This window comes from Mercurialis annua, linkage group LG7 (assembly GCF_937616625.2).
Source record: "Mercurialis annua linkage group LG7, ddMerAnnu1.2, whole genome shotgun sequence".
In the NCBI taxonomy this organism is placed as follows: Eukaryota; Viridiplantae; Streptophyta; class Magnoliopsida; order Malpighiales; family Euphorbiaceae; genus Mercurialis; species Mercurialis annua.
In genome coordinates this window covers 31,772,805-31,790,285 of record NC_065576.1, presented here as the reverse complement: position 1 = coordinate 31,790,285, position 17,481 = coordinate 31,772,805, and the positions used below count along the sequence as shown (strand labels likewise).

The following is a 17,481-nucleotide window of genomic DNA, read 5'->3' as shown; positions in this document are numbered from 1 at the left end:
AACCTGAGCAATAAACAGAGAGAAGCCGCTGGATTATTGATGCAGGAAGACAAAGTGAAGCTCCGGCGAAGCAACGAAATGTCGATTTCTTCATTTTTTGCAGGGGGATTTTAGGAGGCTGACCTAGTTGAAACCATTCTGAATTCAAATTATGAAAAACTACTGAAATGGGAAGTTTGAAAGAAATGGAAACTGGAATTTGAATGGAGAAAAGGAAGGTGAAAATCTCGCAAGAATCACGACATACAATCTCTCAGATTTTGGAACCGTATTTTTCTCATTTTGAAAGTATAAAAATTGAATTTAGAAAGGTTAAAAATCGAATAATAAGAGATGAAATGACAAATCTCAAATTTCAAACTTAGGGTGGTAATTATCTAATTAATTTGGGCTAATCCCGTAATCCCTCTAAAAAAGTCTATATAAAATGCACCACTTAATTCTATAACTAATGGCATAAATACATTTTTTTTGAATAATGACATAAATACATACACCATACAGACCATAGCATTGTTAGAAATCTTTCAATAAATTGCAAATTATAGACATTATATTTTTTATGAGAGATATTATATATTACTCAAACAAAAGGATTACACAAAAACATATCTTTCTATATCCATAAACAAAATAATTACACAAAAACATATTTTTACACGTTATATATTCAGGGATGTTTAGTGTAGGACTCCACTCTTTTTCTCTTTCCCAAAGAGTCCTATTTAATTTCTCTTCTAAAAAAAGACTCCTTTTAAATTAGAGTCCTATCAACTTTATATTACAATCAGTTAGTTCTAATTTTTTTCTTATCTACGAATTTGTGTATTTTTTATTTAGAATCTTATTAAATGTTAGACTATTATTTAATTTAAAATTCTATATTTACATTATTCTATTAAAATTATATCCTTAATGAAACCTAATATCGTAATTTTGCCTGTTCTCTCCCCCCATATAAGATAGTTATAGATATATAGATAGAAGATATAGATTATAATTGTTTTAGCACTTAATTATCTTAAATATTTACTACCAACACGTGTTCTTCATATAATGGCAATTGTCTGGTGGGGCCGATTCAAGTGAGCGTGAATTAAACAGGTAAGCATAGAAATATAGAATCAAACAAAGGCTTTGCATTTTGCATGTCACTGAGGATATGTGGCAAGGCTCAAACAATTGGCATATGTTGTGCGTTTTCTAATAGAATCAAACAAATGGCATATGTTGTGCATTTTACATATATTTGTTTATAATATTTTATAGGAAGGAAATGTTTTTATAAAAAATAAAAAATACATTAGAGAAGAATCAATATCATTAAATCGAAAGATAATTACTAGTTATCCTTTAACATTAGGTTATAGTTATTAGTTACTGTCACGACCCATTTTCATGAATCGAGACCGGCGCTAGGGTATGGGTAATGTAGTATCAAAATCCGTAGCTAGCCTTTCAATTAACATATAAACACATAAATCTGCAGAAAACCAATGCTCGGGGGCAACCGAGACTTCAGCCTAAATCTAGCAGTTATAATATTCAACAGTTAATATAACATGCTTATCCAATTCCGAGTCTAAAATAGATTTATCATAAATTAGTGTAAATAATATAACATGCCAAAGCAATATAACCAGTCGAACCAATCCGACAAAATATATAATAATAATAATAATAATAAAGACGTCTAGTTACTACTGCGGTCTAATAATAAAATAGTTTTACAGTTTATTAAAAATAAAAGGAACCTCCGAGGAAAAGTAAATGCGGAGATCACCAGATTCTCTCAGATCATAACCCTGGGGAAAATTGGGAAAACAACGGGATTAGATATACTGAGATGAGTTTATATCACTATCTACATTCATTAGGTGGAAAACCTTAAAAACCGTTTAAAACATTTAATAACGACATTACGAATAATAGTTGGAACCCTAATCCACAATTCTAAATAATAAACATAATCCAACAGGTCTGGTCCCGAGAGCTGAGCTACACCGAGTTACCACTGACCACACTTATACCAGAGTCCCGAGAGCTGACCTACACCGAGTTACTCTACTTGGTCCCGAGAGCTATCACTACTAGAATGTCCGAAGATAGCGACGGAAATTGCCGACGGACGGCATTTCCGTCGCTATATAACATATTACCGACGGAAATCGGCGACGGATAAAATTCCATCGCCAATTTCCCAGGAACTTGAGGCGGGAAGAGGGGAAGCACACTCCCGCGTTTTTGCCGACTGATATTGCCGACGGATTACGTAGCCGTCGGGACGTTTACCGACCGAAGACATAATCCGTCGCCAATTTCCCAGGAAGTTGAGGCGCGAAGTAGCAAAGGAAACTCCCGCCTTTTTTACGACTGCCTTTGCCGACGGATAAAGGAATCCGTCGGGACAATTTGCCGACGGACGTCATATCCGTCGGCACTTTTCCACATCTTAAAACGCTGCGTTTGGTAGCTATGGTTACCGACGGATTATTTACTAATCCGTCGGTAATTCCCAGCTAAATGAAACGCAGCGTTTTAGGGCTAAATTTACCGACAGACTAATCCGTCGGTAAATTTAGCCCTAAAACGCGAGCAGCCTTCTTCTTCCCCATTTCTCCAGCCGTTTCTTCTTCTCTTCTCCGCCTTCTTCTTCTTTTCTCCAGCCGTTTCTTCCACCTTCCACCCATCTCACTGCCGCCTTCCACCCACCTCGCTGCCGCCTTCCACCGTTGCCGCCTCCCCTGCCACCTCCGGCTGCGCTGCCGCCTTCCATTTCTTCCGGCCACCAACGCCGCCGCCGGTCATCTTCTCCGGTTTGCGATTTTAGGGTAGTAACATTTTTATTTATTATTATTTTTATTGGATTTATTTTTTGTAATTAATTTTTTAATCTTTTAAAAATAGTGAACTGCCGCCCGCTGCCGCCTGCCGCCTGCTGCTGCTGCCCGCCTCTTGCCGCTGCTGCTGCCCGCTGCTGCTGCCCGCCGCCGCCGCCGCTTGCCGCTGCCTGCAGTTTTGCCCCCGTCAACCTAGGTTAGTTTTTATAAAATTTGATTTTAATTAAATTAAGTTATTATTATAATTGTAGTAGATTAAATTAAATAATTTATTTAAAAAGATTAGGTTAGATTAAATTAGGTGTTTATTTAGATTAGGTTAGGTTAGATTAAATTAAATATTTAGATTAAATTAAACTTATTTGGATTAGGTTAAATTAAATAGTTAGTTTATTTAGATTAGGTTAGATTAAATTAAATTAGTTTTTTAAAATTAAATTAGGTTCGATAATAGCCTAATTATTTAAAATCGATTATATATTAGCCTAATTAGGTTTATTTGGTAAATAACCGTTTCATTTTTAATTAATTAGTAATTAACCGGTTAATTAAGCCTAATTGATAAACATATTTAATTTAGGTCAAATGTGTTAAGTAAGGTTAATTTAATACGTAATTAGTACATAACCGTTTAATTACTTAATTAATTTGTAATTGTAGGCTAAATTTATAATATTTGGTAATTTTATAATTAAATAGTAATTATTAGACGTTTGGTTAATTAGATTTCAATTGTATTATTTTTGCGTTAGTAATTAAAAATAATTGTGATTAATTGAGAAGTATCTTAAATTGAAAACATTAACTTTAATTGGTATGTTGGATATTTTTTGTATATGTTTTATTTGCTTGCAGGCTTTCCCTGAAAAATGGGTGATGCTCATTTTTAGGGGAAATGCTGTCCGATTTTTGTTAGAAAATAATAACAATTAGATTAGAAAATAATAACAATTAGATTAGTAAACAATAACAATTAGATTACAATTTTATTGTAGACCTCTCTCTGCTGTGGATTCCTGATAGCCGGTGACAGTAGACGCCTGCTCCGATTTTTCTGACCGGGATCCAGCATTGGCGTGCGGTTCTGCCCTACAACAAGTAGGTTTTATTTCTTTTTGTATTTTATTTACATAGTTAGATTAAAAACACTTCAATTTAATTAATTAAACACGATTTTATTCCCACCGAATAAAATCGTAATCCTAGCCGTAGATTTCCCGTCTCGTGACTTCAATCTATTGAATGTCGCGGGATTGTACAGTTTGTACAGTTCGCAAAACTCGTGCTTCCGTAATCTGACTGCCGAAAAAATATATGCGTAGTTACGGTAGAAAAATATTTTGTGGTTTTTCTAGCGTTTGTTCTCCGGGTGCATATTGGTATATACCGCGTAACGCTTGTTCTTCACAGAATATTTAATCAGCGTTACTCGGGATATAGTACATAGCGCACTTAAGGAGAACGACGCCGGAAGGCTGCCGAATATTTTTTTCCGTTCCTACACATATATGGTGGTCGGGTTACGGGGCGCCAGTTTTGCGAATGGGATAGGTCCATACCCTTTTAGCAGTCAATTTCATTGACGTTGCTATCCTTGAGCCTGTAAACCACCTAATTATTTGTGCAACAGACATGAATCAGGACCGCAGTTGGATGTATATTAGACATAGTAATGGATTGCTAGCGGAAGGATTTTTTGATAAGGTTGAGGAGTTTGTCGAGTTTGCTTTACGACATCCTGAATGTAAGAGTGGGGCAAAAATAAAATGCCCGTGCTCTAGGAGAAAATGCAGAAACACAAATTACCGAGATCCAGAAGATGTCAAGTTACATGTGTTGCAGTCTGGGTTTGTTGAAGATTACCAAGTGTGGGTTCATCACGGTGAGGGCACTGTCTTGAATCCTCCTCCTTGGGCACTACCATCGGGTAATTACGATCAGTTTGACTACGGAAATGACGAGGATGGTTTTGATGCAGTTCAGAGAATGGTGATCGATGCAGCTGGTCCTGAAATGTTTACTGATGAAGAGCCTCCTAATCAGGAAGCCCAGAGATTTTATGATATGATGCGTTCGGCGGAAGAAGAAATATGGCCCGGGAATAACAGACATTCCCCTTTGTCCGCAGCAACTAACATATTGGACATTAAATGTCGCCATCAGGGTTCAGTTGCTTTAATTGACGACATTTGTAGTTTAATGCAAGAATTGCTGCCAGAGGAGAACAAGATGCCAGCAAATTTTGCTAAAATTAAAAAGCTGGTGAAAGGTTTGGGGTTGCCGGTGGAGGTTATTGAATGCTGTTTTTACAACTGCATGCTTTTCTGGGGGGAAGATGAGGCTTTAACGTGTTGTAAAGTGTGTGGCCACGAACGGTGGAAACCAGTTACCAAAAGCAATTCTTCCAGAAAACGAAAGGCCAACGTGCCATATAAGAAGATGTTTTATTTTCCAATTACTCCGAGGCTGCAGAGGTTGTATGCGTCGAAAGCCACAGCTGGGCATATGACATGGCACGCCGAACATGAAATGGAAGACGGGAAAATGTGTCATCCGTCTGATTCTCCAGCCTGGAAACGGTTTAGTGAGTTGCATACGGATTTTGCTGACGAACCTCGAAATGTTAGACTTGGCTTATGCACTGATGGGTTTCAACCGTTTGGCAGTTTCGGGTCACCTTATTCTTCATGGCCGGTAATTGTGACGCCTTATAATCTGCCGCCAGGCATGTGCATGAAGGATGAGTTCATGTTTTTAACGATACTTGTCCCGGGTCCGCGTAATCCGAAAAACACTATGGACATTTTCCTCCAGCCGTTGATAGCAGAGTTAAACCAATTGTGGGAATCTGGGATCCGGACCTTTGATATTCACAAGCGTCAGAACTTTCAGATGAAAGCGGCCCTTATGTGGACAATTAATGATTTCCCGGCCTATTCAATGCTATCTGGTTGGAGCACATCAGGTAGATTGGCATGTCCATATTGCATGGAAGATACGAATGCATTCACGCTTACTAAGAGTGGTAAACAATCGTGGTTTGACTGCCACAGAAAGTTTCTACCTCCGGGGCACCGTTTTCGTCGAAATGTCACCGATTTTCGAAAAGGTAAACAAGAAAAAAACCATTTTCGTAGGGTGAAAACAGGAGATGAACTGTTGGCAGAGGTGGACCACCTAGGCTTTAGGAGGGCATATGAGCCCCATGCAGAAGTTATTAATGCCGACTTGTCGAAGAAGTGTGGTTGGAACAGAAAAAGTATATTTTGGGATTTGCCGTATTGGAGAACAAATGTGATTCGGCATAATTTGGATGTCATGCATATCGAGAAAAATGTTTTTGACAACGTTTTCAATACCCGGAGTTACGTCCTTTTGAATTGTGCGGAAATCGAACCTTACAGAGAGTAAGCATTGCTTCTACACATTTCAATATATTACTGAGTTACAAAATTTAATGCGCCAGCTCACAAATTCTGATGTATTCTTCTGAAAGTGTTTTCGAAGACGAATTGCATGCAATCAACCCTGCGATCACGCAGATCGAAGTTGAAGGAAAGTTAGAAAGGGAATTTGTGTCCTGGTTTGAAGGACATGTAAGTATTGGCAACGTACGGCTTCTTTTATTTCTCGTTCGTTTTAATTGCCGACTCATGTAAATGTTTACTGTCCTCCAGGTGAAGGACCCAGCTACATGTATGAATCCCTATATTCTAAGTCTTGCGAAAGGCCCACTTAGATCAGTCAAAACATATAAGGGATATCGTGTAAACGGGTTCAAATTCAATACTCAAGATTATGGGGAGGATCGAGTTACTATGAATAGTGGAGTTTGTGTTAAAGGGTCTCTATTCGGTCCAGCCGTAAGCGACTTTTATGGAATGCTGACTGACATTATTGAGATAGAGTATCCAGCGCTGCCAATTAAAAGGACCGTCCTATTTAAATGCGATTGGTTCGATCCAACTCCAAACGTGGGTATGTCAGTGCATCGTCGATACAACATGGTAGACGTTAATCACAGAAGGAGGTACAACAAGTACGAACCTTTTATTCTAGCCGAACAGGCCGGTCAAGTCCATTACTTACCATACCCAAGTAAAAGACGAGATAAAAAGGACTGGTGGGCAGTATGCAGGATAAAGGCTAGATCTGAGCTTGACATGCCAGATGAGGTTATTCTGGCTTTCCAGGACGACGTCGTAGAACATGCTCTTAATATGGAAACAGCTGATAATCCGACTAATTTGGTTGACCCGGACGAGGAAGCAGATGAGGAGGCGTTGGAAACGGCGCCAACAGCAGAGACAGCCGATGATTTTCTACCATCCTCATCAGACGAAGCGGAGGACTACGAAGAGTTGTAGTGTAGGCTAATTCATGTAATAGAATCTGTATGACTAGTATTGTTACATGCATTAATGACTGATATTTATGTTTTTCTATGTATGTTTATCGACGAATTGATTAATTATTTATTAATATTTGTTATTTATGTATGAAATTGTATGTGCATATCTACTTCTTTGTAGATATGAGGGGTCAGGGTAGCCGCAGACGTGTTGAGGACCGTCATCAGAGAGATCCGAGAGACACTGCCCCCACAGACGCTCCACCTGGCGGGGACGATGCGCAGCTTCAGGCGGCGCCTGGGCCGCAGAGGGAGGCCCAGCAGCAGGTCGAGTACGAGATTGATGCCTCGGGGAGGTTAAAGGTCGCACCTGACGCTCTAAGGTATTATCACTGTTATCCATTTTTTAAAGTTTAGTTATAAAACACTATTTAACTAATTTTATGTTTTGAAATGATAGGGAGCGGCTACATGACAGCGGGAAGGTCTCCAGAGGCTTGCTGGACATCTTTCGTTCCTGCTGGTTCATAGAAGGTTCTTCCTGGAAGGGATTGAAGGCGGAGCAGAAGACGTTCTACTGGGAGGAGTTCAAGGTAATATTTACATTAACATTTTATTCAATTTTAAGTTTCATATTATTTAAATTTACTAATTAATTATCTATTCATTTGTTAAATACGTGCAGAAGAAGTTTTGGTGGGACTCCATCTACCCCGAGCAGGCGATTAGAGATGTCTTTATGAGACATGCTGCTAATCGTTACAAGGACACAATTCACGCGATGAAGAGTGTTAGGGATAACAGTGTCACAGATGATATTTGGGCGGCATGGAATGCGATTTGGGATACGGCTGCGGCGAAGAGGAAGTCCGCCATCGCTCGGGCTAACAGGATGAGTGAGCCGTCAGGGCCCGGGACTGGACCGGTGCGCCACACGGCAGGATCGCGCTCAGCTGTGAAGCATATGACCGTTTTGGTAATTTTTCTAAATTTGTATTCTTCAGACTTAAATGATTATAGTGTTTAAATGTTCATTATTTATATCGAATTAAATTTATGATTTTTGTCTCAGAGTCAGGAGCTCGGTCGTCCTGCGACATATGCTGAGTTGCATGTTCGTATGCACTCGACAAAGGACGATCGGAACAAGTTTGTCGACAAGAGGTCGCAGGATAAGCATGTAAGTCTGATGTAACTTGAAATTGAATCGTTATTACTTGATTGTAGTTAATTAAAACATGTGAAATATAAATTGTGAACTGTGAACTGTGAACTGTGAATTGTATGTAGTCCATGTTTGTTTGCAGGAAGTCCCTGAAAATGGGTGATGCTCGTATTATAGAGGAGATGCTGCCGAATTTTAGTTAGGAATTTAAAGTTTAACTATTTCTGTTTTCGATTATCGAAATCGTACTAACTTGACTACTTGTTTATTTTTTCAGGAGCGTTTCCTTGCAGAGCGTGCAGCTGCGACCCAGTCCTCCCCGGCTGAGGGCAGTTCGTCGACCCCGCAGTCCATCGACGAGAACGAACTGTTCTTGTCTCTCGAGGCGGTGAAGAAGCAGCGGGTTTACGGAGTTGGTTCAGCTGCAGCTTCGTACATCGCGTCATTCAAGGGCACCGGTGTACGCCGCGGCTCATGCTCGTCGTCCCAGCAGACTCACTCGACCGAGGATATCGAGGAGCGGATCCAGAGAGAGGTATCCGCTCGGGTGCAAGGGATGCGGGAAGAGATTCAGAGGGATGTGGAGTCTTCCGTCGACGAGCGGATTGCTGAGAGGGTCCGCTCGGAGCTGGCAAAGATGATGAGCACTCTACCAGAAGCCATGCGCCCCCCGCAGCCCCCCTCAGGTCCAGATGACGAGGATATTACTAGACTTTAGTTTTTTGTATTCCTATACAGTATTATGCTTATAAACATTGACAAATTTGTTAACGCTTATTCCGTATTTATATATAGATACTTTTGATTCTTATTTAGTCTGTTTGTATGTGTATCTTATTTTTGTAATTCTGCACAGGTATAATAGACAAAAAACAACCCATAATGGGCAGGAAAACGACAATTTTTTTGTCGGAAATGAACCGTATTACCGACGGATTTCTACTTTACCGACGGAATAATCCGTCGGTAATTTAATACCATGTTCCGACAACAACTACCTACGGATTATTCGTCGGTAAAGAAAACAAGGGGCGACGGAATTTACCGACGGATGGTCCGTCGGTATATATTCCCGACGGAATATCCGTCGGTATATCGTCGGATCAACGTCGGCAACGGCCCTCTTTCACCGACGGTTTTACCGACGATTATCCGTCGCAATATTTGCCGACGGAAATATCGGTCGGTAAAACGTCGGATCTTCGTCGGTGTGTTAGTCACAACCCACCGACGGATTTATATATTTACCGACCACTATGTTTCCGTCGGTGACATTTCCCGACGGATAGTTTTTGTCGCCAATGAATGCCGACGAAAAGCGTGCCGACGGATGGTATCCGTCGGCAGTCCGTCGGTAACTAAGTTTACCGACGGATTTTCATGTGTTAGTGACGGAAATTTCCGTCGCTAACACCGGACATTCTTGTAGTGTATGCTCACACCGAATTACCACATTACCATAATTACCTTTCCCAGATCATTACCGGTGCGCACGCAGTCCTAATGATGCCCATTAGGTAGCATGTTCCAACTAGAAGTCATAATATAAAAACAGTTCGAAATATACGTACAGTATATATATTTAATATTAAAATAACAATTTACTTAATAAAGCGGTAAATAGTAAGTACAAACTCACTGCTTGCTAATTCACGTGAATACCGGCAAGCAACTAATCCTGGTTCACCTCTGGAGCACGAACAATAGACGGGTCTAGACAAATAAAATAATTATTAAAAACAGATCCTAACTCTATAGAGAGTACTAGACACCACATAGGACTAGCACAAATAACACGTCGGAATTAAATAATCCAAAGCAACACAAAAATACCCAATAGGTAATAAAGCCCAATTAATATAAGTCTACTGAGTTCTCGCTTTAAAATCCAATAGTAAATATTATTTAATATTCTTTAAATAATAATTAATTTTCAAATAGTGGGTTAGCCGAGTTATGATTAACTACCAAGCTAACCTCACTTGTCGGGTGACCCAAGTCTAACCCGACTCAAAACGTTTATCAAATATAAACCCGAGTTTATATTTATAAAATAATTCCATAAAATAATAAACCATTTTAAAAGCGGAACTCAATAACTTCAATTTCAAGTAACCCAAGTTATAACCCAAAAATCTAACCGTTTTAAGTTTATAAAAGTTTAGGGACTAAATTGTACTTTAGCCAATTAGGGACTAAATTGTACTTTAGCCAATTTGATATCCAAAATCAATTTAATTGCTTTTGTTTATAATTAAAACCAAATACAAAGTTATTAATCAAAAATCCACTTAATTAAGTTATAAACTAAGTTCAGGGGCTAAATTGTACTTTAGCCATTTTGATATCCGAAATCAATTGAATTATTCGTTATCAATTTATTAATTCATAATTTAATCAAAAACCAAAAGTTATTCAATAGATAAAATTTACTTAAATAGTCTTTTAAAAACTTTAGGGGCTAAACCGCAATTTAGCCAAATTGACATTACAATTAAAATTACATATAATTACCCGAGTAATTATATTAATTTAAGTTATAAAAATTTTACATATACAATTTGTCTATTTAAAATCAACATTATTATCGAAACAATTGACAATAACTTAAAGGATTCAATTAATTCAAACAAAACAATTTGATAACCAAAGTGGCTAATTAGCCATCTTCATCATTTTAAAATAAGAACCCCGCCTAAGCCTATTCCCATTTGCAGAAATCATATCAATGAATCATTCCTAAAAATCAAAGCTCCCTAATTCATCAATAATCATCCATTGTTATCAAGATTAACTCCTAGTTATAACATAACCTATTTTAAACAACACTTTAGAAAAACTCAATGAAAACCCACGGCAACACCCCATGAACGCCAGCGAGCCCATAAGAACACAACCCCAAGATTACATTCAAACCCGCAAGCCTCATGATAACGTACAGAATCGGTCTTAAAGATAACCAAGAACAGTAGCAATACGAACAAGCAAAGACGGCAGCAATATGAAATCTAAAAACAGTAATAATAACTCAAAACGGTTAACCGTAAGGCGATTGAAACGAAATCGATAGCGTACCGTTTGGCGTAAATGAGATAGGGAAACGTAGAGAATTGAGTCCACAACGTCTGAGATCGAACGGAATCAATTTCGATTTAGAAACGAGCAAGAACAATCAAAAATACGGAATGCCGTTCATAAACCGAAAACTGAAATTAAGGAGTTATGGAAGCTTACCGGGACAGCCACTTTGAATGAAGATTGCAGGCTCGTTTTTCAGAGAAAATGGATGCTAAAGGTGGCTAGGGTTTGCTTGTAGTGTGAAGAATAGATTATGTTAAAAAAATCGTATTTAACTAGGTCAGAATAGGTTAGAACAAAGGACGAACATGCCCCCTCGCAAGGATAGGTAAGTCTCGAACGGGAATGGCCTTTCAGGCCTGATTCCCGTTCGAGAAATGGTCTGGTCTCGAACGAGACCAGGCCCCCAACATGATTCTCGTTCGAGAATCATACAATTCTCGAATGAGAATTGTGTTCAACTATTTTTTTTTGATTTTTATAAAAGAAATTAAATGGTTGAACCTAAATCAACCCCAATCCCGAACCAACTCGAATCAAACCGCTATCATCGATGTTACTTCAAAACGACCGGAAAAATTGTCGGAAATTATCGAAAATTAAATGTAAAATTTTACGGGGTATTACAGTTACCCTATAATTTTTTAAAAAATTAAAATTTTATCCCCTAACGTTTGACTAAACTTATTACCACCCTTTTCTGTCTTTTTGTCAAAACTAAAAAATTAATTTAGCCTGTGAAATTATTTTTCCTTCAAAAAGATTCATAAATTCACCAAGTCGTAAAAAATCCATAAATTCATCAAATCGTAAAAAATCCAAATAAATTTATGTGATTTATTTATAATAATTTGATAAATAATAAGATATTTATATAATTAATTTAAAACATATTTAATAAAAATTCAAAATTTAATTCATTTTAAAAAATGGAATAGACATTGTGTTTTGTTTCCATACTATTTACATATTATATAGTACAATATATTTTTAATATGAATTGATTATGAATCATACAAAATTTAAATTTTAAAGTAAAAAAGTGTATTAAATTTAGTTAGTTGATTTTGTATATTTTTGGTATAATATATCCTCTTCGTTTTTATTTAATTGTCGCTTTTAGCTAAATTATTAATAAAGTGTCTCTTTTGTCTTAAATTATATATAAAAAGAATAATATAATTATATATATTAACTCCACTAATGAAGAATTTAGCTTTGAAAATAGAATTATTAATCCCACTAGTGAAAAATGAAGTTTCAAAAGTTGAATTATTATTTAATGAAGTGATTTTAATATACATTTGATAAACAATTAGTATATTTTTAATAAGCATATTTTGTACAATTTCATTGTATATTTTGTGTATACTTTATAAAAAATAATATGTATACTTTGTTTATTTTTTATGTATACTTTATAAAAATAATAAGTATACCATGTGTATATTTTATGTATATTTTATATATACTTTATAAATAATAATAAGTATATTTTGTGTATTTTTTACATATATTTTATGTATTTTTTATGTATACTTTATAAAAAATAATAAGTATACTCTATATATATTTTGTGTATATTTTATATATATTATATGAAAAATAATAAATATATTTTGTGTATTTTTTATGTATAGTTTGTGTATACTTTATAGAAAATAATATGTGTACTTTGTATATTTTTTATGTATACTTTATAAAAGGGTTAATAAATTATTTGACCCCTAAACTATACCATTTTATTTTCTGCGACCTCTAAACTAATTTCGTATTCTTTTGGACCTCTTAACTCTTTTTTTTGTTCTATTTAACCCCTCATTCGGAATGTGCACACCACGCGCGATGACGTGGATAAAATTGCTGACATGGCTTTGCTGACATGGGGTTAAATAGAATAAAAAAAAGTAGTTAAGATGTCCAATGGAACACTAAAATAGTTCAGAGGTCATAGGAAATAAAAAGGTAAGGTTTTTTTTTTGACGAGAAAATGGGATAATATTAATTCAAATCCGAAGCGACAACAGCTGTAAGAAAATCAGGAAAATGGCTAAACCACTCCTGTTGACCTGACATGGAACGGGCGTACTGCGCAAGAACATGCGCGGCCTGATTCGCAGATCGCCTTACATAAACAAAATCTAAACTGGAAAACTGTCTCGCTAACTCCACACAATCCTCGATTAGAGGATCATTCAACTCTCTAGACGGATTACGAATATCGCGAATAACCTCAAGAGCGTCCGATTCAACCACAACACTCTGCTCCGTCTTGATCCAACTCAAAGCTTCGCGGATCCCCATAATTTCAGCTACTCTTGGGTCAAGATTACCCTGGATGTTTACCACTCTAGCTTGAATAAGAACGCCCAAGCTATCCCTGACTACACATCCGAGCCCAGCAGAAGACCCATCCATATTACAACCTGCGTCGGTGTTGACTTTCCAAACTCCCACACTCGGTTTAGACCAACTAACTGCTCCATCTCCTTTTTCCACCAACTGAACTGGGAAATCCATATCACTGCAACGAGCAGCCTGCCACGCAAGTAACTGAGCTCCTGCAGAATTCACCACCTCCGACGACGAAGTTCTCTTCTCCGACCATACCAAGCCATTCCTGTGGCTCCAGATGTTCCACCAAATCAAACTGACAAGACTAGCATTTCCCAAATCCAGGGAACTCAACCACCCAAAAGCCCAATCCTTAAATCTGAGATGGGAGACTGCCGGGAGAATGAAACCTGCTCTCCTCATACATTCAACAGCGAACGGACACACCACAAACAAGTGCATGGCCGATTCATCCAAATCTCTACACTCCGGGCAAGATGCATTGATAAACACCCTACGAGAAGCCAGATTATCTGAGGTAGGGAGGTAGTTGGCACACAATCTCCATAAGAAATTTCTTACGTGCATGGGAACACACAAACTCCAGATGACCTTCCAAATCCCTTCTACTGCACTCCTCTCTTCACCCCTAATAAGTCTATAGCAAGACTTAACTGAGAAGTGACCTTTAGCCTCTATCCTCCAAAACCAACCATCATTAGGTAATCTAATACTTAATGGGATATTAATAATTAACTTAGCAACAAGGGCCGAAAAAACATCATTAACCAGCCCTATATCCCATTTGCTAGACTGAACCTCCAACAACTGGTTAACTTTGGCATCTGCCAACAAAGGCGGCATGGGGTCCGAGATAAGACCATCGACTGCCTCCACGACCCAAGGATCTCTCCACACTCGAGTGTGCAGCCCATTCCCTATTCTAATACGGGTCCCCTTCCTCATGACTGATTGAGCTTCGAATATACTACGCCAAACGTAACTAGGATTCGTCCCCAACTTTGCCTCCAAGAATGAGCTATTCGGAAAATATTTTGCTTTAAAAACCTTCACCATAAGATTATCGTGCAAAGAAATCAACCTCCAAGCTTGTTTGCCGAGCATTGCTACATTGAAATCCCTAATCTTCTTAAACCCCAAACCTCCAAACTTTTTGGGTTTACAAAGTTTATCCCAACACGCCCAATTAATCCCTTTCTTAACCTCTTGATTTCGACCCCACCAAAACGAGTTCATCATCCGTTCTAACTCCTCACACAACCCAACCGGAATCAAGAAAACATTCATAATGTAATTAGGAATGGATTGAGCCACCGACTTGATAAGCACCTCTTTACCTCCTCTCGAAAGAAATTTCGCATTCCACCCTCTCACCTTATGCCAAATTTTATCTTTAATGAATTGGAATATTTGTCTCTTATTTCTACCAATAAGAGAAGGCAAACCTAAATATTTACCTTGATCCACCACCACTTTGACATTCATAACCGCCGCTATCTCCAAACCCAATAAGTCAGGAACGTTTCGACTAAACATAAGATTCGATTTGGAGAAGTTCACTCGCTGCCCCGATGCCTTTTCATACTTGTCAAGAACATCCTTCACTTCCACCATCTCCTCCACATTTGCCCGAAAGAATAAGTAACAGTCATCCGCGAAGAACAAATGACTAATGGATGGGGCATTTCGACAAATAGCTATGCCGTGAATTCTATTTTGTCGCTCTTTTTCTAGAATCAAACTAGTAAGGCCCTCCGCACAAATGATAAACAAATAAGGAGACAAAGGGTCACCTTGCCTTAACCCTCTACTCGGAGTGATTGGGACCATATCATAGTTATCGCCAATACTCGTATATTTCACGTTTGTCACACACGCCATTACTAAGTTCACCCAAACCGTACTAAAGCCGAGACTCAGCATCATATTTTTAATAAAAACCCATCTGACTCTGTCATAGGCCTTGCTCATATCAATCTTAAGAGTCGCCATCCCATTACTCCCCCTTCTCTTCTGCTTCAAATAGTGACCTATTTCAAAGGCTATCATGAAGTTGTCAGTGATGAGCCTTCCCTCCACAAACGCACTCTGAGTATCCGAAATGATATTTGACATAAGCTTCTTCATCCGATTAGCAAGGACTTTAGCGATAACTTTATACACAACGTTGCACAAGGATATCGGTCGAAGATCCCCTACTCCTTCTGGATTCTTCACCTTAGGAATAAGAACGATTGCAGTATCCGTCAACCCTTCACGCATAACTCCTGTTGCAAAGAACTCTTGACAAGTGCGCACAACATCCACCCCTACTAGATCCCAATAGCTTTTATAAAAAGCCGGATTAAATCCGTCCGGTCCCGGAGATTTATCATTATGCATGGAGAAAACAGCAATTCTAACCTCACTAGGAAGCACCGGCCTGTTCAGCAACTCATTCTCTGCTGCGGTAATACGGGGCTGCACGTTAGAAATATCACAGAGGCTATTGTCACAATCAGAGAACAATTCAGAATAGTGGCTAATAATAATATTATTAATATCACTTCTATCATACTTCCACTCTCCCGCACTATCTTTGAGTTTAAGGATTCTGTTCTGACTTCTCCTTGAAGAAGCAAAGTTATGAAAAAACCGAGTATTAGCATCGCCTCCTTGAAGCCAAAAAATTTTGGACCTCTGCTTCCAATATTTTTCCTCTTCACCCAACAAACGATGAAGTTCCTCACTAGCTAAAGCATAGCTCACCCTACCACCTGCATCATTCCTATTCTGTAACCGAGCCAAGTCTTTCCTCTTCGCCGCAATTTTCTTTTTAAAATTCACACCAACAGTTCTCCCCCAATCTTCAAGACCCGACCTGCATCTCTTTAAGTTCAGAATAATATTATCCTCACTGGTCCTCCTCCATGCTTCTGAAACAACATCCTTACAGGATCTATTGACCAGCCATGTGTTATTAAATCTAAAGTGATGTCTAGCGTGCCCAAGTTGCAAGTTACGCTGACTGAGAAAGATTGGCAAGTGGTCAGACGAGGAAACTTCAAGATTCCACACCTCCCTCTCAGGAAACAAACCCAACCAGCTATAGGAGCATAGAGCTCTATCAAGCCGTTCCTCAATTCTCCTGCCATCTCCTCGACCTCGATGCCACGTAAATCTATAACCATTGGACCCTATATCAGTCAGCCCACATTCCATAATCACATCACGAAACCCCGTAATCATCCAGTTCGGCTGAACACCCCCACCCCTCTTCTCACTGCAGTCAAGAATATCATTAAAATCCCCCATAACGACCCAGGGAAGAGAGCTAGAAGCATTCAAGCTCCTAATTAAATTCCATGACTCCCTTCTACGACTCCTTTCCGGAAACCCATAAAACCCAGTAAATCTCCATCTACGCCCATCACCTTCAACAATTTCTGCATCAATAAAATTTGCTGAAGAATCTAATATATTAACCTGGTAAAGAGACGACCAAAAGAGTGCCAATCCTCCTTTCCTTCCAACACTGTTCACGCAAAAAACATCTGCAAAATTCAGGGCAGACTTCAATGCTTCTATCCTGACCAAAGTCACCATAGTTTCACTAAGGAATAAAATTTCAGGTTTCTTTGATCTGACCAACTCCTTTAAAAAACGAATTGCACGTGCGTTGGCCATGCCACGGCAATTCCAAGCTAGACAAC

General features: G+C 38.4%; 2 protein-coding genes across 2 annotated transcripts; both read left to right on the top strand.

Moving 5' to 3' along the window:
* Positions 1-4,472: 4,472 nt before the first annotated feature.
* On the top strand, positions 4,473-6,251 carry LOC130014836 (uncharacterized). The gene has a single exon (XM_056103786.1). It carries the CDS (start codon positions 4,473-4,475, stop codon positions 6,249-6,251), a length of 1,779 nt encoding a protein of 592 aa, XP_055959761.1.
* Positions 6,252-7,261: 1,010 nt separating this feature from the next.
* LOC126657382 (uncharacterized) lies at positions 7,262-9,105 on the top strand. Its single transcript, XM_056103785.1, has 6 exons — positions 7,262-7,286; positions 7,373-7,574; positions 7,652-7,784; positions 7,877-8,167; positions 8,264-8,371; positions 8,634-9,105. The coding sequence occupies exons 1-6, from the start codon at positions 7,262-7,264 to the stop codon at positions 9,072-9,074; spliced, it is 1,200 nt and encodes a 399-aa protein (XP_055959760.1). The 3' UTR covers positions 9,075-9,105.
* The last annotated feature ends 8,376 nt before the right edge of the window (positions 9,106-17,481 follow it).